This window comes from Haliotis rubra, unplaced genomic scaffold (assembly GCF_003918875.1).
Source record: "Haliotis rubra isolate DU_JTF1 unplaced genomic scaffold, ASM391887v1 Scf633, whole genome shotgun sequence".
NCBI classification, from domain to species: Eukaryota; Metazoa; Mollusca; class Gastropoda; order Lepetellida; family Haliotidae; genus Haliotis; species Haliotis rubra.
The window spans coordinates 557,016-582,364 of NW_025767339.1; the positions used below are offsets into that span (position 1 = coordinate 557,016).

A 25,349-nucleotide genomic window follows, 5' to 3' on the forward strand; every position below is an offset into this window, starting at 1 on the left:
TTGACCAAGTGAATACTTTGCGTGACCGTGTCAAAGCTGGTTGGGTCTATTATTGTGAAGGGGTGCATCTCTGTCAGTTGATTGACATGTCCGAACAGGCGAGACAAGGTCGTCGTTTAACATTCTCTGATCCCCTATTTAATGAGGTTGATTCGACCTGCCGTTTGTGCCATTTGACCTCCTGGGTCATGCATATGTAGAGTAGCTCAAGTCAAGCTGAACAAGCTGTATACATTGATAAGGACAAGACAATTCATTACTTATATAACAAGTAGGCAAGATTAAAAGCATAACAAATGCAAAAGACAAATCGTAAATCGAGTTAACAAAGACATCTATAAAACGAAGATAGATAACTTGCTGCAGTCCAGCACATGTGTCTCAAGATTAACTTTCATTCTTATAGAATTTAGGAAGGTTGCTCTATATCTATATTTACAGAAATATCGAAACGAATCTGAAAAGATAAAAATTATAAAATATTTCAACGATAGTATGGTACTCAAATCATAATCACCTCATTTTGATTAACTTTGTATTAACATTATTCGTGATTTAAATGTAATGCTACGACTGAAGGGTTTAGTTGATCTTACTTTTCGCGTAAGAATGTGTTTAACCTATTTTCCCTTCCTTCCTGGGTGTTGGGGTAGCATAGAGGTTAAAGCGTTTGCTCGTGACATGGAAGATCCGAGTTCGATTCCCCACTTGAGCGCAATGTGTAAAGCCAATTTCTGGTGTCCACCGCCTTGATGTTGCTTGGATATTGCTAAAGCGGCGTAAATCCATACTCACTCAGCCTTTCCTCGCTGTGGTCTCGCTTTTGTAAATACACCCATAACGTAATGACACGACAGCCAGACAGTTCACATTTGTTTTTTGCTTGCAGTCAAAGACCACAGTGGCGTAGAGGATTTTCCGAAGTAAAAACAGCTCAAAAAACTTTTCGCTGCGGTCTTTATTCTGTAGTCATTTTACGAAACAATTTGACCGGACAGTCTAAACACACACGAAGTTGCACAGACTAGAGTAGCCTCCCTTTGAAAACGATTCATAGTACTTACCTCGCAAATACCCCAAAATTACAATGTTTGTTCCTAACAATGGATATTTATCGTCCAAAAGCATTCTGAAGTGCTAAACATCATCTATGAACTTCCACATGGTTTAGTGTCAAGAAAGGTCCACAATAATTATATCTAACCACTGAACCTTCTTTTGGTACTATTATCTTACCCCAAACGAAAACATGACAAACACATTGACACAATCTGTATTGCGCAAATGAGACAACATTACCCTTGAGGCGAAGAAGACTTTCCACATGTGTGCTATGACAGAAGTTCATTCTGGCTACCTCATGCCAACGTGTGGCTCAAGACACTGTCGGAATTGTACAACACGTCCTGCTTTTAGCAGAGATTTCTTACGGAAAATGGTCTGTTGCTTGTTTAACGCCACACTCAGCAATAGTCCAGCTATAGGCGTTGGTCTGTTTATAATCGAATCTGGACCAGACATTCAAATGAGCAACATCATGAGCATCGATCTACGCAATTGGGATTTGAACAACGACAGCGAAAACCTTCAAAACCTCAATATTCTGATCCGAGCCGTGTTGTGATTGATAAATGTTTAACAAGTTATAACCGAACGTTTAACCGAAAAAATAGTCGGTTTTACATAAAGTGAGTGAGTGAGCGAGTTGAGATTTACGTCGCCTTAAGCAACATCCAAGCTATGTCACGGCAGGGGACACCAACATGGGCGCATTACATAAACAGGTCTTGTGGTCTTTCATACACGTGCTCACATGCATCACTGTCACAGCATGTATTCTGGTTGACGTTACGAGCTACGTCTCTCCGATCAGCTTGTAGACTGATATAGGTGTCCATTGCAGGACTGTTGACATCACATGACCCCTGTTGGTCTGGTGGTCCCCTGCACTTCCTGTTCCTGATGCAATAAGCAGCAGTCCTAAAAAAAGAATATTCGTATTATCTAAAGAAGCATCTCTTATATTTTACTTTACATTGAGATATTGCCTTGTGTTGTCTTTTCGTCAGTAGGACGCTCTGTATCTGTATCTGTATCTGTAGACTTGGAGGCTTTGTCGGGATTGAAATCAGTTGTGAGGTTTTGCGTTAACTACAGCGTCTGGCGCAGCTGACTTTATGTATATCCTTCAATAAACAAGGCTTACGATTACGATTTAGTCAAAATCGTACAATAGACATACACATTTCTTATGCCCGTGGGATCTTTTGAATTTTTTTGCATTTTTAGATTCATTAAGTACATATTCGAATTGAATAATATTAAGTCAGCTCGGTACATGGGAACAATGTGTGGAGCCCACTCCCTCCTTGACCCGTCCCCCTTCTCTCTCTCCCTCTGTCCCTCCCTCACTCACACACATGACAGTAGTGTCGGAACATAGTCGGAATCGTACAATGGACATATACTTTTCACTCACTCACTCACTCACTCGGAAAGGTACACATTTCAGAATCATACCTACCAGACAAGCGACGTGAAGACAACGGATGCGACAGAGGCGATGATGGTGTACATAAAGTGAATTTGGGTTGAATCTGAAAATGTTAACCAATATATACATCGCATTAAATAATATGCCACTACATCCTGAAGGATACAGTGTTCGTCCAACATTAAAATGCCTTTCAGGAACTTCAGATGATCTATGATGTTGAATGGTAGTACGGAACATATAGGGTATATACTAACACTGTGTCCGACACTACAGTTGTGCCATCTGAGTGAGTGAGTATGGTTTTATGCCGCTTTTAGCAATATTCCAGCAATAAAACGGCAAGGGAAATGTGAAATGGGCTTCACGCATTGTATCTATGTGGGGAATTGTACCCTGGTCTTCATAGTGACAAGCGGACGCTTTAACCATTAGGCTACCCCACCACCCCGTATACCATCTTACACGACCATGATAAGAGTGACGGCATTCATCGTTATTATATTAAACTCTTTCACAGTTGACCTACCTTTCACTATAAACAGGTCACATTGTTTCACGTCGACAGTTCCATGTCCCTCTCGCTTACACTGGGCGTAACACTCGTTCTCCTTCTGTCCCACACGACAGCAGAGGGATCTCCTTCTCGTTACCTCCCCGTTTTTGGAGTCATTGCAAGGTCCCCACCGTCCCCACATCCCCCAGGTGCATTTTGTACACTTGCCATCAGTTACCGCTGAAATGAAATTAGAAAGGTTTCATTCAAAAATCTATAAATAAAAAGCCATAATGAAGGGATACGAATTCTATTCATAGCCCTCGAGGCGAAGAAGACCTTCCACATGAGCATTATGAAAGAAGTGTATTCTGGCTGTTCCTTGCCCTTGTGTGGTTTAGGACACAGTCGGAGTTCATTCTATATCAATGACAACCATTTGTGTACTACGTACACATCTAAGAGTGAGTGAGATTAGTTTTACGCCGCACTCAGCAATATTCGAGATATATGGCGACGGTCCGTCAATAATCGAATCTGGACCGGACAATTCAGTGATCAACAGTATGAGCATCGATCTGAACAATTGGGAACCGATGACATGTGTCAACCATGTCAGCATCCCTGACCATCCGATCCCGACAGTCGCCTCTAACGACAAGCATGGGTTACTGAAGGTTCATTCTAACCCGGAGCTTCACATGTACACATCTAGTATGATCAGGTGTTTGAGTCATACTCAGCAATCAACAGATAAAGAAGCACCCTACCATCAGTGCAGCAAGGTCCAGAATAGCCATGTCCACAGTGGCAGATGCTGCTTGAGAAGCTCCCGTTGTTGAAACAAATTTCACTGCAGTTCTCGGATTGAACTGAGTCGTTTTCCGACAACTGGCAGTCAAACAGACAGTCCTTATTGGATTGGCCTTCACAGCAACAAGGTGACCGTGACCTTGACCTTTGACCTCCTCCACACGTCTGGCTGCAACTGCTCCATGGTTGCCAGTTGTTCCAGGAACAAAGTTGGCAAGTCTGACTCTGGTCTACGTGAAGATATATATTCTTGGAATTGATATGTTTCATTTGTTATTGGTTTACAACAACGTCATACAGCTGTAATACTGCTGAAACAAGTATATGCTCATAACATAGTCACAATTTTATAGTCGAGATTTCTTATGGATGTGGAACGGGTTTTGTCGTTTCATTTAATGCACTCATTACGTTTGTCAATATTCCCATACTATCGTAATGTCATTGTTGTCGAGTCAACCAAGTCAGCGAGTTCGATCCGTTAGTCGACTCTTACGATAAGCATGGGACCTCGCATATTAGATACAGAAGGGATAAACTGTAAGCAAATTGTACAAATTGACGCGAAATGGTTAATTGTAGCAGGAACGCGGTTGACTGTGGTAACCATTTGATGACTGCCATACCATGTCTCTCGCTCTGTCTACTACATATTTCTTCATAGTGTGGCCTTCTGGAAGGTTTCAACCAAATGTTCATTTAGATCGTGACCGTGTATATATACATATGACAGTTCTCACTTACAACACACTGACAGCATGGCCTTAACTTTCAATGCCTGGTGGTCTTTGTATTAGCTTGTTTGAGAGACATTTAGAAGTTGGAGCAGTAAGAAAGGATAACAATATATGAATAAACAACCTCTTTGTATTATTGTTAACATTAAGGTCTCAATAAATCAATAATTCGACTTGTATATGACAAACGCTTAGGATATTATGTGACACATACAGTATAACTGTTTCAGTCTATGACCCCACCCCTTACCATTCAGGGTGCAGTGTTTAGTGCAGACTCTCTCTTCAGTGCTCTTGTCCCGGAAGTTGCAATCAGCTGTACACTCAGTACTGCTCAACCTGCTTTGACAACAGCGCCATCTTGTCCTGGTTCGTGTTGCACATCCACAGTTTGTGCTGCAGTTTCCCCATGAGAACCAGTTCATCCACGTGCAGTGTCGGGCACAGCTACCATCACGCGCAGTCGACTCGTCTGGTAAACATGAATAGGATGTTTGTTAGGGTAACCTTGTAGCTACTACATTGGTGTTTATCTGATCTTCATTTTTTTTTAGCTCAACTAACCATTCTTCTAGCTTGGGTTTGCATTAGTACATTGCATTAGATACTGCATACATTTTCAAGATAATAGCTATTCAGATTATTTGCATTAAAGCACTTTATGTTATGTGTTTCCAATAATATTTCACTGTCGCTTTGTGTAGTGTGAACAGGATAAACAAACACGTGTGGAGCTGACACACACAGACGTAATATAGATAAATGTATTTGTCATATAAATTATACATCATAGACATTACATCTAAAACAAACAGATGCTGACTGGTACACAAGATAAATGCAATGCTGCAAATCATTCATTAAAAATCCATGTTAGTAACAAACAGGGCTTGGTGACTTGAGAACTTGACTCCACGTTAAATCGAACAGCTGATTATCAACCTATAACTCTCACCTCGTTCACAACAAATTCCATATCTAAGAGGAGGGCAGTGACAATATCCATCAATGTAGCTTCCACCATTGGGGCAGTGTGTCGCACATGGCTGTGTCTCCACAGACGTGTTGGGTCGGTGGCATTTACCGATACAGTCTGGAACATGAACTCCACAGCACATCTTCTGTGTTCGGGTTCTCAGCCCACCACATGTTCTGGTACAGGAGCTCCACACACTCCAAGACTCCCACTCACAGGCCTGAAACCCGGGTTCACACACACAGTACACCACCAGAGGCAGCACCACGGCGATGCTCACCTTCACTAGGTCCATCCCTGATAGATAAAAGGAGAACATCCACTGTAACATATACATACCACAGGTAACTGATGTTCTTGGGAATGGTCATCCTCGATAATCTCCTGGGTATACGTTCCGATAACTCTCCACTATACCCTGGATGCATCTACGGCTTGGCCCGATGATTTTATTACCTCTCTTGGTTGGCTTTTTATCCAATCAGGTGTCTATGCTGGTTAGTTGAGCGTACCAATCACAACTCACTTAGGCTTTTTAAATTATCTAACCAATTAAACTTGGCAACACAATAATATATTGTTGCAGAGGTACTCTAAAAGAGGTAGAAGAAGTTCTTGCATATATTTTTTAAGGTTTCAGACCTGTCAGTTTGTCTGTATGTTTTTCCCCCAAATCTGAGTCGAACTGCGAACAAACTTTCGCGGTTGCAACCGCTATCTTTGTTGACACTGGCAAGCCCGGTTGTAATGGCGGTTTATCTGACTGGCTACTGTGAGAATGCGGAACCAACCAAGAGAGGCAGTAAAATCATCGGGCCGAGCCGTAGATGCATCCAGGGTATTATCTGGAGATTATCGAGGATGGGGAATGGTAAAATGTTATAAGCTTCCTGGATTTACACAGTCCACCACCAGTGCCACTGCCACAGCAGTTTACACATTCATCAAATCAAATTTTGAATATTATGTACTCGAAAGCAAAGGGTTGTTGTGGCTTGCCAACACCACAGAGTATCAGTGTTAATTTTGTTCTACCTCGAACAAAAGGCTATTACATGAAAAGACATGTTTCAAGGTATGGATCGGTGTGGTGGGTAGCGTGGTGGTTAAAGTTCGTCACGCTGAAGACCCGGGTTCGATTCCTTACATGGATACAAGTGTGAATCCCATTCCTGGTGTCCCCTGCCCTGATATTGGTGGAATATTACTGTAGGCGGCGTAAAACCAAACTCACTCACTTAAGGTATGGTTCAGAACAGTGTGCGAAATAGCTTACAAGTTTTGCTTGCCTGTCGGGCTAGATATGCCTGAAAGTTACTAGCCCACAAAATAATTCACTGGCCCGAATTTGTATATAGACACGGTTTTCATCATTCAGCTGCTAATATCAAGCCATAATCTTGCATGATTTAAAAGTGTATTATAACTTAACAAGTCGGAGAGAGTGATATATTTACAAAATGACCCTATGAAAATTAACTAACCAGTCGGGCCAGTGACCGTGGAGATTTACTGGTCCGACTGGATTTTTACTAGAAACGGGTTAGCGGGCAAGTGACTATTTCGCACACCGGTTCAGAAGCAAGTTCACACGGTCAGTAGCGAGTGTGTCGATACATGCTAGGCACCTTCACCCCTTTGAGGCCACTACTGCCGGCCATCTGTTTCTCCAGAATAGAAAATGTTTCCGATGAGAGGGAACGAGGCTTACGACAAGAACTATCCGGTAACGCAAGCTCAGCTGAGCTAATCATTGGTTGACATTTTGAACAACATCCTCAATCTGTTTACATCATCTGGAGCCTTTAATGCCCCACTGCTACCACGCTCACATCAGTGCAGATTGTTTATTGTTACATTATCATGGATTTTATGGATGACAATGTCTTTATACCTTAATCATGTCAATTTCGGTTAAACAAAGTGTTATGAATATACAAAGTGGTATGAATATGCATGAGAGAGATGTCTGACACTTTTTGCTATGTATTTTAATGAACATTCATTAACATGCATTTATTCGAAAGAAAGGAACCATAATTAATTATAATAATTAAGTTCTATTGCACATGACTTCCAACCTGAAAAGCACCATAGTATTGGTGTGGTGTGCTGTATGGATTTAGTTATGGTAATGATACAGACTGCAGAACTGTGTTCCTCTGATGGCATTGGCTTCTCAAAGATTACTCCCAGACAGTGAAGGCAAGTTAGACACAGGACGATTGTTCTTGAGCACACTTGTGTCTAACGATATCTTCTTTAGAAGTGGAGTTAAGAAGGCTGGGATTATTCCACCCATGAGGAGTCCAACAAATATGAGACTGTAGGACTGGTTTCTACGCATCCTGTCAAAATCAAAGCAGGAATAAGATCCATGCAACACGGTTTGCTGCGCCCGGCATCAATTATTGATTTCATCTCCATGGACCAAGTAGCTTGGAATAATAGCTGAGGTTACCTTGAAAATTGAATATCAATTTCCATTAAATCATTCTCCGATTCAGTGATAACGTTATTTCTCATATTTTCCACTTCTTTGTATCAAAAAGGATGCAAATGAGTTTGTCATAGTCTTTGAATCAGTCCTATACCGTTCCATCAAGTTGGGACTTCTTAGTTTCTTTGTGATGGCAGTCAATTGTCTTGAATTCTTTTAGCCGTGCATCACTGTCTTTCTGGAGCTTTTCCTGACGAATAATGGTAATCAGTTTGATTCTTGATGCTCAATATATCTGTGTGAAAGCTTCAAGCTTAGTCTGACGACATTTTCTTTCTGCTGCTCGCCGTTCAAGTTTTGCTTTAATCACTGCATCCAACTGGGCACAACTCGGGATACATGTTTTCCCGTCCAGAAAGAACCATGTTCATTCAGTATCTGACAGGGACTGTTGTTATGAATACCCGTGAAGGTCCGAGTTAGAATGAGCCTTCAGTTACCCATGCTTGTCATAAGAGACGACTAATGGGATCAGATGGTCAGGCTCGCTGGCTTGGTTGACACATGTCATCGGTTCCCAATTGCGCAGATCGACGCTCATGCTTTTGATCACTGGATTGTCTGGTCCAGACTCGATTATTTCCATACTGCCGCCATATAGCTGGAACATTGCTGAGTGCGGCGTAAAACTAAACTCACTCACTCACTCACAGTTGCTATGAATTTTAACTTGTCGTCCACAGAAACAAGATTAGCGTAAACCTTTCTTGCGCTGAATTTTTCATCCTCATTAAATTGTTCAAGAAGACCGGTTTCGGCAATATCATTCTCAAACTGTTTGACATCAATGCAGCCTTCTGCATTACCCAGAGCAGGCGAGGTTCGCATATTTGCCATGTTTTTCCTGCCTCTTGTCAATCACATATTGCTGTCAAAAAGGACCTAAAATTCAATGATACGTATAATTCCATTGGTTTTGTCAAAAAGGACAAGATCCGGTTTGTTGGCTTGGATGTGTCTTAGGCTGTATATGGGTCTGTTCCATAGAATTCATTTGAAAGAACACTGCCGTCATGTTGGTTAAAATAATAATAATAATTGGCTTGTATAGTGCCTAGTTTCCATCATAGATGCTCAACGGCGCTGCATACATCGTTAAAAACACAATAAGTGTGAAAAGAGTTCTGTTCAGAAGCCATCTGGAAGAAGTAGGTTTTGAGCAAGTTCTTGAATAGTGAATGGGACTCAGTTCGTCTGAGGGTGACTGGAAGATTGTTCCATAGAGCTGGTGCTGCTACAGAAAAGGCTCTATCACCCATGGATGTTTTAGTGCTTGGCTGTGTTAGTCTTAACGTATCTATTGATCTAAGAGCTCTGGTGGGTACATGCAGATGTACAAGCTGGCGAAGGTAGTCACAGGAGTGGTCATCGTAGAGGCAGTTATGACTCAGTAGCAGAATCTTGAAGTATATCCTGTACTTTACTGGAAGCCAGTGAAGGAATTTCAGAACTGGCTATATATGGTCATGGCGATGAGTTCGAGAGACAACACGAGCTGCTGCGTTTTGAATTTTCTGCAATTTAGAAAGTGTTGAAAATGCTGTGTTGCAAAGGAGTGAGTTACAATAGTCCAACTTTGAGATTACAAGTGTTTGCATTAGGAGCTTTGTTTGTCTCAGTGTCTAGGAAGTTGCGGATCTTGCCGATGTTGTAGATGTGAAAAAAACATGATTTGCAGAGGGACTTGACATATTCATCTAGGGACATTTTGGACTGGAAGATGATTCCCAGATTTGAGGTCTTCACATCCTCAGTTCCTATCTTGAGTGCGATTCCAGGTGGCATCTTCTGCAGCTGTTGCCGTGAGCCTATGGCAAGGAACTCAGTCTTGCTGTCGTTCAACTTCAAATAGTTGACAGCCATCCATTCCTGGATATCCATTATGCAGCGTTCGATCTTATGAACTCGTTGTGAAACTTCTGATGGTTTGATGGAAATATACAACTGATTATCGTCAGAGTAGAGATGGAATTTTAGGGAATGATTTCTCACGATGTCTCCAATTGGTAGAATGTACAAGCTAAAGAGAAGGGGTCCCAGAACAGAACCCTGTGGCACTCCATAGCGAACCAATGATGGTATTGAGATTTTGTCACTGATCTTTACTGACTCTGTCCGAGAAGAAAGATACGATTTTACCCACTGCAGTGCCGTTCCTGTGAGTCCAACGCTGGTCTCTAGCCGCCTGGAGAGGAAACAGTGATCGATGGTATCGAAAGCCACTGATAAGTCCAGGAGAATAAGAAGAGTAACTTGCTGATGGTCTATTGCAGTCATGATATCGTTGTGAATGTACACAAGAGCTGTCTCTGTGCAGTGTTTAGATTTATATGCTGATAAATTTCCAAGAGATTGTTAGCGTGAAGATGATCAAGGAGCCTCTTAGCAACAATTCTTTCCAGACACTTTGATAAAAATGACAGATTACATACCGGCCTAAAGCTCTTCAAGTCCTATGGATCAAGTATTGATTTCTTCAGAATTGGTGGCACAAGGGCATGTTTGAAGGCACTTGGTACTTTACCTTCTTTATATGTATATGGATATCAGTGTATGCTTGTAGGACCCAGAACGTATTATTTTCAGCCATACAAGCCCCTGTTGGCGGATCCTCACTCCGGCGCAGTGATGACTTAGCATAACATCAATGCCACAGGCTAATTTGCATATCACGTGACAGGACTTTTCTCTTGTTTGTAAACAAATGTGCATATTCATAATAAGAAGAGACTGGCCTTACGCAAGCTTTCTGCGCGCTCTTCACAATGTTTTACATTGTTACATATATATTCTTCCACAACTGCGACAGTAACGTTTATGACAGTACATATTTAGATATCAAACTGGTTGCATCGTTTGCTCTCCGTCGGCTTCGATGACAGCACGTGGAGCTGTACAACCTATGTAAACAAAGGATCGCTACGCAAATCGAAATAGTGTTACTTGTTTTAGGATATTTTCTCAAGGAAACTAAACCATTCTATCAAAGATGCTTAATTAGATGTGCAGACTCGTCAAAAATAAAAGAGTTGAGAAATATGTATATTATATTGAAAGGACGGTGCAAGATGTGACGAATTGTCACATCTTTCTGGCCTGTGGCAGAGATACTATGGTGGCTTGCCGCATGGAACTCTGGGTAGGAGAGTGGGGCGGATCCACAGGGGATGTGCACTCGTGCTCCTCTGAAGAGCTACTTTAAACAAGAATGATAACTCTATTCCTGTTTGATTCCAATAGTATTTAATATGACCGAAGCACTCTCACATTGTATTGCTGATTTTGTTTTTACTTATATATGTTAAATTAAACGTTTTTGATACAACTAAAAGAAAGAGAAAACAGATTTATTAAAGACAATCCTATGTAATTATTATCAGCTGTTCACCATATATTTCCAAATATATATTCCTAAATAGGGTTTAAGAATCACAGATGGGATTTGTTTTATTGAATATGCAGATAAAATAATCTCTTTTCAGCTTCATGAAATCCCAAAGCTGATAATCGAAAATGAAATTAAAATATTTCTAAAACTGAACATTCGTTTAACCTTGCTGGCATATCCCTGGTGGAATTTTAATATGAATTCGCTGGAAAAAAAAGAATGACCCCAACAGGTCAGACTAAAATATCCCCAGAGATGTAAGCCCAATGTTAAAGATTAAAGCTGATTAGTTACTTGTAGATATACTATTACTGTTTTGAATCTCTCATCATCCTTGGCATTATCCTAATTAAAAACTACACCAGACAACACAGTTCTGTTAGCTACATTCTTTCTACATGTATTCTTTCAATATAGTTTAATGATATTTTAAACAGACACATAATGCCATAACCGGCAAAGTACTGGGGATTACTCATTACGCGCGTTCTGATTGGTTTGTCGTATTTTCACACATAACAAGCATGGAAAGGGGGACAAGTCTTCTTAGGGGTTACAGAAAGGGGCGAGTGGTGACGAATGTTGTAAACATAGGGGCGTGTCTAGTTTAGAAACACTCTTAGGAAGACATATAGGTATCTTTCATACAGTAATAGGGTAGGGTCTTTATACCTATATGTCTTCCTAACGGTGTTTCTAACCGAGACACGCCCCCATGGTTGTAAAGACACGCCCCCATGGTTGTAAACGAACACATGTACTAAATACAGTAAGCAAACGAACAATATTCCCCTAGCACACAATTCATTCATCCACATCTATCCTCTACACTTACTATTTTGCCGACACTAAACCCCTGTGGTTTCAACATCAAGGCTTATCCATTGCTTTTATCTAGTGTCCCTTACTTCAGAAGCTGCCGCCATACAGCTGGAATAGTGTTAAAGATCACATATACTCTAGTGGGGGTACAAATACATAAATCACTCATTGGCATCGTTATTAATGAAACTCCGTCATTAAAACTACTCATTTCGATCTTTAATTAACTCAAATCGACCTTTTTGACAACAGTGCACAATTCTCACCCGGGAACGAAATTTCAACTAATCAGAACGGCGCGTCTCTGTGACGTCATATAAGGACTAGATATGACAGCCGATGCAGATTTCATGTACATTTCGGGGGTAAATTATCTTATTTACAGGTTTGTATAAACCTGAAATCGTGGAAAATGAAAGCTATATGTTCTCACAATCTACTGTCATTTAATGTTGTCTCCTGCGTTGCCTAGTTTCCGAGTTACAACTTGTTTTCATAGACGATTCTGTCAAAATCGCTTGGTGTCGCTAGGCCTTATTTGATCAGCCTCGCTCATCACGGTTACGGTTAATTTCTTCAACTCAAACAGTGCGTCATTAAAAAGGGTGGATGCCCATCAGTTGTAGTTATTTGAAAATATCCCCGGTAGTTCTTGTCTGATTGTAATAAAGTATCAAAGCAGTGTGGGCTTTTTCAGGTTTTCTGTTGTATACGGGCTACTATAGGACTAAATCGTCCATTTTGAATTTATAATGAGGTCCATGGTTTTGAGTCTATTTTTAGATGATGAGTCACTGCTCTCTGTTATATATTGAGATCTATTGTGTGAACATCTGGTGTGTCTATTTTTAGACTGTATGCTTCAGGACGATCATCAAAACCAGACGGGATACTTCCAGTGTTCCTTTTGCAACCCTAGTGACTACAGTTACTGGGTGTAAAGCCATTCTTGGTTTAGACACTGTACTGTGCGGACGTGTTACCATTGGTCTGGGATATCATGGATGTGTGTGGGCATTACCCATTCAACAAGACTGTCGTTGCCGATTGCTGTGCAATCAAGACTGAATGGACTTCATTCCAGAAAAGACTCGATTCGTTTAAAGACTGGCCAGTGCAGATGAAACACTGAGTCCTAGTCAAATGGCTCAGGCAGGATTAGTGTACTTAATCAGAGGGGACGCTTGCAAGCGTTTTCAATGTGGTCTCGTTCTCAAGAACTGTGAAGTAGATGATGATCCCTGGGCCGAACATGAAAAATGGTCTCCAGATTGTCCGTATTTGGCCCTGGTGGGAGTACCTCAGAAAGAGGTGACCCGTTGGGGTAGTCATGTGAATTTGCAACCAAGAGTGTGATGTAAAATGTGTGACTATTGGAAATAAATCAATGTTAAGAGTATGTCTGCCTTGGTTGTTTATGTATAGTATAAATAGAGGTTTACTCAAATACTAATCTCACTGAGATCCCAACCACGATAAGAGTTTGTTTGCTAAAAATAGTATGGCTAGGTACGTGTTAAAACATTACGAATTTTAAGGTTCATGTTAATGTTTCAAGACATTGAGGAGATTCAACAAGACATCTTAGAAATGAACAGAGAACAGATTCTTGCCATCAATGGTATTATCAATAGGTTATTAAAGGGAAGATTACCAGTGACTCGATATGAAAGGCGTCGTTTCCTGAGCAAAAAGTGAGAAATAACTATCTAGCGGTGTTACGAAGATTAGTTCACCCCCTGTGGACGACAGACAGTATGTGGAAGAGTCTTTTTGCCAGTAACATGCCAATCATAGCATTTGTTTTGAAACCACAATTTGTCAATGCACTTAGAGATGAGGCCATTCAAAATGCCTGGTTGTTTGAGTGAGTGAGTGAGTTTAGTTTTACGCCGCACTCAGCAATATTCCAGCTAAATGGCGGCAGTCTGTAAATAATCGAGTCTGGACCAGACAATCCAGTGATCAACAGCATGAGCATCGATCTGCGCAATTGGGAAGCGATGACATGTGTCAACCAAGTCAGCGAGCCTGACCACCCAATCCCGTTAGTTGCTTCTTACGACAAGATAGTTGCCTTTTTATGGCAAGCACATGGGTTGCTGAAGACCTATTCTACCCCGGATCTTCCCTGGTTCTTCTGGTTGTTTGATAGAGCATTGGCTTAGTATGTTTGGTACACCCGGTTTAGTTTGTCATCGTAGTGCATCCAAACCATCCTGGCAGCAATGTTGAAAGCTACACCATGCCCAAGGTCAATGAAGATATCTATATAACAGGCCACAAGGGCTATCTTACTTCATTTAGCCGTGGACCAGTGACAGTGACGCATCACGTCAAGCCGCTCCCGTTTTCATCATGAATAATCCACGATACAAACCCTTCGTACCCGATGCCGAAAAATGGACACGATTTTACATGCTCAGGGCTGAAGGGAAAGGAGACCCTTATCATTCTATAACACGTGGAGGAGAAAAATCTGCCATGATGTCTGTCAATCGATATTTGGAACTGTATGACCCAGAGTGGAAGAAAGATAAACCAAAAGAAACCTCAGAACAACCTAAGATTAATTTTGTTACCCCTACTCAACAAGTGGTCGAACAAGCTAAAGCCAAGTTGAAGAGAGAAAGGGAAAGTGTCGTCCATAGGGAAAACACAAAGCGAATGAAAACATATTTTTAAATAGAGACGAAAGGCTAAATGTGTCATTTGTAGTAGGACTGTTGACGTGTGAACATCATCATGCATCCCTGTCCCGTATGCTCCAAACAAAATGTTTGGGATCATGACTTGTCCAGTCATATTCGAACAAAACATCCAAAAGATATCAAGCATCAGCAGAAGCAGCAGCAGCAGCAGCCGTCACCACCACCACCAACACAGCAGCAGCAGCAGCAGCAGCAGCAGCAGCAGCAGCAGCAGCAACTAGTGCAACCACATTCATCAGAAAGTATTACCCAGTCATTGGAAGAATGTAGGCTGCGACATCCATTCACCATGATCGTCTCAGGGCCAACCTCCTGTGGGTAAACCTACTTAGTGAAACAGATTCTAGAAAGGATGAACATTAAACCTTATCCTGAACGTATTATATGGCTCTACAAACGATGGCAGCCCTTGTATAATGCCATTCAAACTCATGTTTATCCCTATGTGGAATTTCATCAAGGCATTCCTTCTGATCTCGAAAAGGATGTATTTCTGGACCCCCATGTGGTGAACGTGGTTATCCTCGATGACTTAATGTCGACAGCGAGCAAAGATCCACGCATTACAGATCTGTTTACGGAAGGAAGTCATCATCGTAATCTCTCAGTGATCGCCTTGAACCAGAATTTGTATTTCAGTAAGGATCCCACACAACGCAGAAACTGTCATTATCTGCTTCTGTTCAACAACCCTATCGATCAACAACCCATCATGACTTTCGCGAGGCAAATGTATCCAGATAACACAGACCATTTCATGGAGCTGTTTCAAAGGGCTACCCAGAAGCCTTATGGCTACTTGTTGGTTGATCTAAAACCCAAAACACCTCCCCATATGCGACTTTGTCCCAGTGCATTCAGTTTAAAAGGACACCTCCAAGCCAGGACAATTCAGTCCGAGTTAGATGTTCAGCCTGAGCAGACGTGTGAAGAAAACCTCTCAACCATGCCATGTTGTGATGCCTGTGGACTCATGTTTCAAGATGTGCAAGATTTGCAAAAACACAGAAGAAACTGGTGTCCCGAAAAGTCTTCAGTGGGTCCTCCTGGGATACCCCAAGTGAAAAGGCAGTGGGAGGAAGACAACAACTTCTCACCTGTGAAAAGACCACGTCCTCTGGTGGACTGTGACTATTGTGGTCAAGTGTTTAGCACTAACCATAACTTACAAAGACATTTACACGGTAAACAATGTCCTGAAATGGAAAATGAGGACGATGATGTTGAATCATTAAGCGATGTCACACACAACAGGAAAAATAAGATGGCCGATCTTGAAGAGCAAGGTATAAGACAAATGTAAACGCGTGAGCTGAATAAAGACTTTTTGGATGAGAAACGACAGCTGTACATAAAAAGAGGTTTAAACGAAGACATGATTCAAGCCAAACTGAACAAATTGATGTGGAGCACGTTTAAAGAGACGTATGCCCAATTTATTACTTATCTGTACCATATGCAGTATGGTCCAAAGACACAAGGAATACTGAAACAAGTAAAAGACACAAATAATATGTATCATGAAGTGATTTCAAAATTGTACCAATATAAGTCTTGGGTCGAAGGCATGACTGAAGATGAAGACATAACATCTGATGAAGAGAGTGAAGGACAGGTGGATGAGGAAGGGTAATAAGACAACAGATGTAAAGTAGGCATTTGGGAGAGCTCCTATCCTAATGTCTACTCATTTGAAACAGAGCTAATAAACAATGAAATCTGTATATCTCTCTTGTTTCTTAATGTATTGTACGCCTGAAGGTCTGGGTTACCCTTCAGTAACCCATGCTTGTCATAAGAGGCGACTAACGGGATCGGGTGGTCAGGCTCGCTGGTTGACACATGGCACATTGTGTAGAATGACGCTCATGCTGTTGATCACTGGATTGTCTGGTCAATTATGTACAGACCACCGCCATAGAGCTGCTAAGAGTGTACTAAACTCACTGAATGTATTGCTGGAGGATTGACATAAGACAACTGTTGTACAATTCTTGGTTTTTATAATACCAATTTCAACCTTATTTCACTGAATCCACATGTTCTTAACATGATCATACTATTATGAGACATAAAAGATAACAACAATTGTAATGATCTGTAATGAATATATTCATATATAAGCGTTTTGGACATGTAGCCATTTTGAGTCAGAACCGTTTGCGAACCGGTTTGATAGACCCATTTGCGATCCAGTTTGACAGAACCGGTTTTAGGTCGGGGCTGTTTGCGCCAAGCTTTAATGCTCTTTGTTCACTGCCATGTGCAGCCGGTATGTTGTGCTTTGCGTGTTTAGGTATTCTGGCGGTTTCATGACCGTTTAAAACAGCACAGTAGGTGTGGAATTTATGTGTTGGATCATTCTCTATTCTAATTTGTGAGTATTTTTGGGTATAAACGTATTGTATGAATAATGTTGTTGACGACAATATCGTGAGTACACAACTGCATGTTAACAATGCGAGTACATCTACACACTAAAATTGGTTTTATGCAAGTTATAGTTTAGAAAAACGATGAATCTAGGGAAAGGTTCTGATTAGGATTGGACTGTGTTTATTGTGTTGGGATTTAAAGATTCATGGCAAATGGGAGTAATGTGTATTCAACTTTCTATCGATCGTATCCTGTGTGTGTATCGGGCTGTGTTTATTCATGTGATTGTGTGTGAGTTTTAAAGTAGGCTCATGGCATATGTGAGTCATGTGTAATCAACTTTCTATAGGTTGTATTCTGTGTGTGTATCGGGCTGTATTTATTCATATGATTATGTGGGATTTTAAAGTAGGTTCATGGTGACTCGTTCTACATGGGATATTTTGGTGAGAAGCATGCTGTGTGTGATTTTACTATGACTTTCAACATTTTACTCAGTTTTTTTTTCATCGGCGGGCATGGCTAGGACTTTGTTATTTGTTTAAATCTATTTATTTATCATTTGTTTTCAAAATGGCGGCGGGGGACGCGGTCTGTGACCTAGTTTTACGCTTGTGCATGCATGGTTGAGTACTGTCATAGGAAAATGTTTGTTATATGTATTTTGTGCTTACATCGGAGTCATGGGTGGGCAAATGTCTTATTCATAGTTGGAGAACAGTGTGAATCAATCTGTTGTCTCCACATGAATGAGTGTCTTGTCATACCCAATAAAACATCATGAATTGGTACCTATGGATGTGTTATTCCCTGATGTCATTCATATGGATATGATGAACAGAGGTAAGTTGACTTCATGTACACTAGAATAGTCTTTATCCCCAACACTCGTTCAATCTGATGATGATGTAAATCTTAATCTGTGTTACAATGTATGAACTGAAGGTAGGACGTTGTATACATTTGAATTTCACATTCTCAATAGTTATAGTTATAGTTACGGGAATTGATACTGCGATAATGGGCGCTCGCTTTCAGATAAAAAGAGAAATACACTGGTAGTATATCCACAATGTGTAGTCACTCCAGAGTATAATTCAAAGATGTTTTGTAATCCAGTGAGAAATATCCACAATGTTTAATCACTCCAGAGATGTGTAGTTGAGAGGCTGAGCTATTGAAAATATAAATCCAGTGAATCACACAGTATAATCGAAGGTTGTTTAGTAATCCAATAAGAAATACACTGGTATGGAGTATATCCACAATGTGTAATCACTAGGTGTAGTGACTGAACTGTGTATGATATGGAGGGCTGTTCGGGGGACCTTATATTACCCACCAGAGTCTAAAAATAGACACACCAGGTGTTCACACAATAGATCTCAATATACAATAGAGAGCAGTGACTCATCATCTAAAAATAGACTCAAAACCATGGACCTCATTATAAATTCAAAATGGACGATTTAGTCCTATAGTAGCCCGTATACAACAGTTTTCTAATGCCTGGATGGCATAATGACTGATCCAAATTGATCCCATTTTGGTGGGTTCTTCTACCTCGATATTTAATCATGTCTTGTAAAAATATGACGTCTATTACGTATGATATTAAAAATTGACATTTGATTTATTTGTATCCGTAAACTAAACAACCCTACTTTGCCATTGCTAGAAGAATCTGAAAATTTACTTTGGTAAATAGGTACATACAGTTTTAGCACACAGCAAATGCTTATATGTATTTCTTATGCAACAATGAAGTTCTGTTCGTATTCTCAAAACAATGTCGGCCCATAAGTTTTCACATGCAATTTTAATTGCATGCAATACAGCAATTAATACTCCCTTGTTGTAATCCGTGTTAAGTGGTATAAACCTACACATGTTATTTGTCATCATTCACTTGATGGTCAGTTAATGAAATTATAACAGGTATAATTAGTGGTAACACCACTTAGATTACCCGACAAAGGTTCCCATTTGGCATTTCTTGTGTCTGAAGTAAACACTCAACATCATAAACATCGATCAAAGGATTAACCAATAACATGCTGATTGATTAATTACTTTTATCTTGCACAGCGGATTTGTCAAAAGGTAGTGTTTATGTATGTAGATTTACTAATTTATACTGAATACACTCTGTCGTGTCTGTGTCTGTGTAAAAACAACGTCCTTCTTTCAAAGGATTAACCGCCAATACATTGATTGAGTGCCCATTATTGGCTAACTAAAGTACTTTTTTTAAAGAATGGCGGACATTATGCAATTAGTTGCCAGGTGTGCTATCTTGGGTGACCAATGAGACCATATACACCAGTGTGAAATACCTGAAACGATATTTCACTTGTTTGTATATTAGACTGTTAAAAGACACATCACTTGGAACAGCTGCAGATGAATGGCATATCACTCGTTTTTGTGGATACTGATGGATACATTCCTCGAACAAGGTAATAGCCTGACACTGTTCCTATAACTTTAATCTGTTTTAATTTTAATATTTGCATTTTGTTTTTATTCATTTGTCTTAGCCTTCAACAGAATCAAGCAAAACACTTCGCAAGTGGTACCCATTTAGGCCAGGAGCCAGGAGCCGAAAATGGACATATTGGTACCACTCAGAGGGACCAAACGATTTAGTGTGTTTTTATATTCTTTTGTGCCTCTATATATCAAAAAAGTATGATGGACATCTCAATTTGGTAGCTCAGACTCAGAACGAGGCTTAATCCAAGATGGCCACCAAAAAACCTACAATTTTCAAAAAATGTTAATTACAAGCTTTAATCATGAGTTAAGTTCAGTAAATAGGTTGGAAATGAAAAAAGGGGGGTAAATGGTTCCAACATGATTAAAACGATTTAATTAATATCAAGTTGTGTTACTTGATACCTTTAAATCATATTTTTTCCTCGTTTGGTAAGAATCAAAATTGTACGTTCAAAGCTTTTTTATTTCAAAGAGTGAGAGCAACTTCAAGTTCCTTAATTTGTGTTGTGATAGTCACTGTTCCACATCATAAACATCAGCTTCATCAGTGTCACTCTTCAGCACGTCATGGTCCTCGCATACCATGTTGTCACAAGTCTGGTCCCGACACAGTGCGTTTCAGTTCATTGGTAAGGCACTGACAAAGACTTGGCAGTTTACAGACTGTTGTGTAATTGCAAGAAATGAACTCAAGAAAAGCAACTGGAGCAAGTGGTCCTGTCATCCAGCAAATCGCTACGTGACCATTTTCTTCCACCAATCCATGACTATCTGTTGCCCGTGGAGTTGGATACTCAGCTTCCAGACATTTGCCCCTTATTGCAACTTGATAGTTTGCTCTCAGGAGGGCATAGACAGACAATCAAAGCAGGATGGCAATTGCCCACTCATTCCCAAGTTGTTGGAAAGTCTCTTGGTATTCCTTGCTGTTGACAAAAGGTTTCAATGAATTGACCTTCCCTCTGCCTCCAAAAGCACTGACAGTATGGCATACAGTGTATGCATGTAGCCTTGACCAATGAACTGGATGATATTGGTTTTGCTTTCTAATGAAGTACGAAACCGTCTCCACTGTCGTATCTTGTGCCCTGAAGCAATGTTACAGTGTTTGAAGTGAACCATAACAATTCCATCAAGTCAGCAGAGTAAGTTAACCGGGGATCGGAGGACAGCCTAGTCGACTGTAACATTACTTCAGGACACAAGATATGACAGTGGAGACGGCGTTTTACTTCAGCAGAAAGCAAAACCAATATCATCCAGTTCATTGGTCAAGACTGGCAGCTTCCTCATTTCAGGGCCAAACACTGTGACAGCATACTGTGTGTGGCATGTGGAAGCAAGTGCTACAAAATGACCTCTGAATCTTCAGCTGAAGTTGAATCCTTGTCACAAGAAGACGCAGACACACTGATGCTGTTGCATGCTAAACATGGATCTTAGGAATTCTAATCAGTTGTCATTTCCTCAGATCAAACAGATGTCTTAGCAAAGGGCAGTGACATGGCAACCAATATTTACATCAAAGCTGGTACAAAATATCGCCAAAGATTCATTGATATTAAGAAAGTTGCTGTGGCGTTTGGTCAAAGCGTTTGCAAGGCCCTTCCTGGACTACACGCATACACTGTATGTGATACTGTCAGTTCTTTCGGAGGCAGAGGGAAGGTCAATGCATTGAAACGTTTTTGTCAACAGCAAGGAATATCAAGATCAAGAGACTTTCCAACAACTTGGGAATGCGTGGACTGTGCCACCAGGTTTGATCGACTCACTTCAATCAATCACAATCCGCCTCTTCTTCCATAAAGGACGTTCATCAATTGCGCTACCATTTATTTGAAGTGAGAAAAGGGGCCACTGAATAAGAACAATTTCCATCCTGCTTTGATTGTCTATCTATGCCCTTCCCGAGAGCAAACTATCAAACTGCAATATGGAGCAATGTCTGGAAGCTGAATATCCAACTTCACGGGCAACAGATGGTCATGGCTGGGTGGAAGAAAATGGTCACATAGAGATTTGCTGAATGACAGGACCTCTTGCTCCAGTTGCTTTTATTGAGTTCTTTTATTGCAATTACACAACAGTCTGTAAACTGCGAAGTTGTCAGTGCCTTACCAATGGACCATGACATGCCGAAGAGTGACACTGATGAAGCTGATGTTTAAGATGCGGAACAGTGACTATCACTATACAGATTAAGGAACTTGAAGTTGCTCTCACTCTTTGAAATTAAAGAGCTGTCTTCAGAATAAGTGAAATGATAAGTTTTTTAAAACGTTTTTTGAACGTACAATTTTTACTCTTACAAAACCAGGAATAATATGATTTAAAGGTATCAAGAAGCACAACTTGATATTAATTAAATCTTTTTAATCATGTTAGCACCATTTTACCTCCCTTTTTTCATTTCCAACCTATTTACTGAACTTAACTAATGATTAAAGCTTGTAATTAACATTTTTTTAAATTTTGGGTTTTTTGGCGGTCATCTTGAATTTAGCCTCGTTCTGAGTCTGAGCTACCAGACCGTCATGGCCATCATACTTTTTTGATATATAGATACCATAACCACTTAAAGAAGACCATAAAAGTGTTTCGTCCCTCTGAGTGGTACCAAAAAATTGTCTGGCTCATGGCCTAATTACGATGATGATGATTTATAGATTTTACGTGCGCTTCCCGACATGATGCGTCTTTCGAACAAAGGCCCATCAGGCCATTCAGTGTTTAATAAAAAAAAAGGTGTGATTATGACCGAAATATAGGGCAAACTGAGAGGGGTTTTAAAGTTTTTTTATTTAAGTATGAATTTTGAATTCTGATATTTGTCAGAAGTGGTAGGTGGAATGGAGGAAGGTGCTAGGATTACATGCGACCGTTCGGATTAGAAATATACGTAAGGCTATGAAGGTTTGGGTGTTAGGGGTGTTTGTAGAGTTAGGTGTGTGTTTGTGTCCAGTGAACTCTTGAGCACCATTCTGTCTTGTTTCTTGTGTGTGCAGTATAGTTGGACAGCGCTCGGGCGTTTCTGTTCCTACACTTTGTTCCTATATTTGTTATGGATTAACTCTTTTTTTATTTCCCTCACAACGTTTCAGGACCACTACAGATTCATTCATCAGGTGAACTTCATCAGGGAAATGAAACAGAAGTTTAATCCATAAATAATATCTCAGACATCTTTATACAACTTCTAAAAGCCGCTAAAAGACAACAATCCTTATAGTTTCAACACCAAGGCTTATCCATTACTTCTATGAAACTGCCCCATTTATTACGGTTCTGCCTTCATTGAACCCTCCCATGCCTAAGCTCGTTTTGTCTTACATGCCCCCATCCACTGTGCCCTCTATTAATCCGGTAAGAACGTGGAAGAGGCAATAGGACAGTGGGAGATTAGGGAGCGTGGACGATCGTATTACCTAAAAAATTCTCACCTGGTCGGTTTCTCCGACGTCCGTGCACTCTTGGATCCCAGCTACAATTTAGGCGTTAAAAAATCTACAACTTGTCTTCTCAGAGATCTTCGGCGAACAAACCAATCCTCTTAAAGTGAACAAAAGTTACTCGAAAGCTCCCGTCAAACAGTATTGAGATTCACTATATACTACATTAGCAGGAAAGGTTATTCAAGTGTTTCCCCTCGGCGGTGCTGACAAACCGGACGGCGATAATGACGATGAGATGTTATTGGATACATAAATAGGACAAACCAGGAAGCAATTCTGAATCTATCTTATACGAAGTAGAAACATTGTGTTGCAGATTGTTACAGGGTGTATTTAGGTTTTGTTTTCTGAAAAGGTCTTCTAACTATCGATAATAATTAGCGTTTGTGTGTGGGGCTGCTGAGTCAGATATTCATAGACGGGTCCCCATGGGACAAGTCCCATCTCCAACTTGGTTGGATTGAGCACCGGCGGGAGGCTGGTGGGACTGCGGAAATGAACGGGAGTCCTTTTCTGGCGTTTGCAACCCAGTATTAAGTTATATTAACCCAGCTCATAATTATTGGAAATTACCGTTCAGTGCAATTCATACAATCGATATACTTTGTCCAAAACTTTCCAAACTTTTCCTGAATGGAAGTTGTCAGTTTGAAGCGAGTTGTGTAAAGTTCGAGAAAGCAGTTTTTGGATAAGTTGATATAGACATCTAGTCTAGTCTTGCTAAAGGTGGTTCGGACACCTTTAGTTTCAACGCCAAGGCTTATCCATTGCTTCTACCCAGCGTCCCTCCTTTCGCAAGCTGCCGCCATACAGCTGGAATATTGTTAAACGAACAAACACACCCCAATTACGATGATGACGTTTGATTCCAATGGTACTTGATATCAGCCAGCACTCGTATAGTGTATGGTTGTTCCTGTTTTCGTTTTTATTTAATTATTTTAACGAATTGAACCTCTAAAACACCTACAACTAAAAGAAAGGGGGAAGTATTTTTAAACACACTTTATAATGTAATCATTATATTTCCAAATGTGTATTTCAGAATAGGGTTAAAGAATCACAGATGGAGATTCCCTCTGCTTGGTCACAGAGTAATATCTTACCACCTAACAAGATGGGGAACAGAAATGAGGTTAATAACTCTAGAGGTATTTTCTTCGTGGATATATGCGGGAAAATATTTACTTATATTTTAAATGAAAGACTGAAATCATTTGTTGATGTGTATGATCTAAATCCATAATGTCAAGCTGGATTCCGCTCAGGCTATTCAACTGTTGATAATGTTTTTACTCTTAAAGCTCTAATTCAACAATACTTGTCTAAGTCGAATGGTCGAGTTTATTGTTTAGATTTTGATTTCTATTTTTATAAAGCATTTGATTGTGTAAATAGATTTCTATTTTTGTATATTCTTGCTCACAACAATATTCGGGGTAAAATGCTTTTAATGGTGCGTGATGTGTTCATTAAATCTATTCCTGTAAAACTATGAAATTGTAATATTTCAGAAAAACGTGTCAGAATATTTCAAATGTGGTGTACGCCAAGGAAGTATACTCAAACCATTATTATTCATTATGTATATAAATTGTAAAGCAACTCGAGGAGGATCTTACATCGTCTGACAAAAGTGGTAGTTTTAGAGCTCTTTTTAATTTTTTATGCTGGTGATTTATGTTTATTTTCTGACACAGTTATAGGTTTACAAAGGAATATTAATATTTTATCCAAATTTGGCACAAAATGGGGTTTAAAACGTGAACACAATGGACAGACTAGTATACCTATACGAGTGTATGTAATATAACTGATATAGGTTAGCTGTCAACGATGAGATGATTGATTTTGTTAAACCATTGTTTGACAATATTGATGGATTGGATTGCGTTGGTCGTGATATTGATATTGACATTGATAATGATGTTGACTGTATTTTAAACAGTGATATCTCTCCAGAGGGGCTTGAAGCAGCAGTAAAAGACTTGAAGCGTGGGAACGCTGCTGGGCCAGATGGCATTAAGACTGAAATGATCATTTGTTTAAATGTTTGTTATCGCCTTATTTGGTGTTGATATA

General features: G+C 40.2%; 1 protein-coding gene across 1 annotated transcript in view; it reads right to left on the reverse strand.

The window, feature by feature from the left end:
* Positions 1–1,292: 1,292 nt before the first annotated feature.
* Positions 1,293–25,349, reverse strand: part of LOC124256649 (A disintegrin and metalloproteinase with thrombospondin motifs adt-1-like) — a 43,067-nt gene continuing 19,010 nt past the window's right edge. Inside the window, exons 2-7 of the mRNA XM_046690624.1 lie at positions 5,496–5,813; positions 4,791–5,012; positions 3,761–4,033; positions 3,024–3,230; positions 2,525–2,597; positions 1,293–1,980 (exon numbers count right to left, since the gene is read on the reverse strand). Of these exons, the coding sequence (XP_046546580.1) occupies positions 1,773–1,980; positions 2,525–2,597; positions 3,024–3,230; positions 3,761–4,033; positions 4,791–5,012; positions 5,496–5,811 (1,299 nt within the window). The 5' untranslated portion in view covers positions 5,812–5,813 and the 3' untranslated portion in view covers positions 1,293–1,772. The remainder of the gene's footprint in view (positions 1,981–2,524; positions 2,598–3,023; positions 3,231–3,760; positions 4,034–4,790; positions 5,013–5,495; positions 5,814–25,349) is intronic.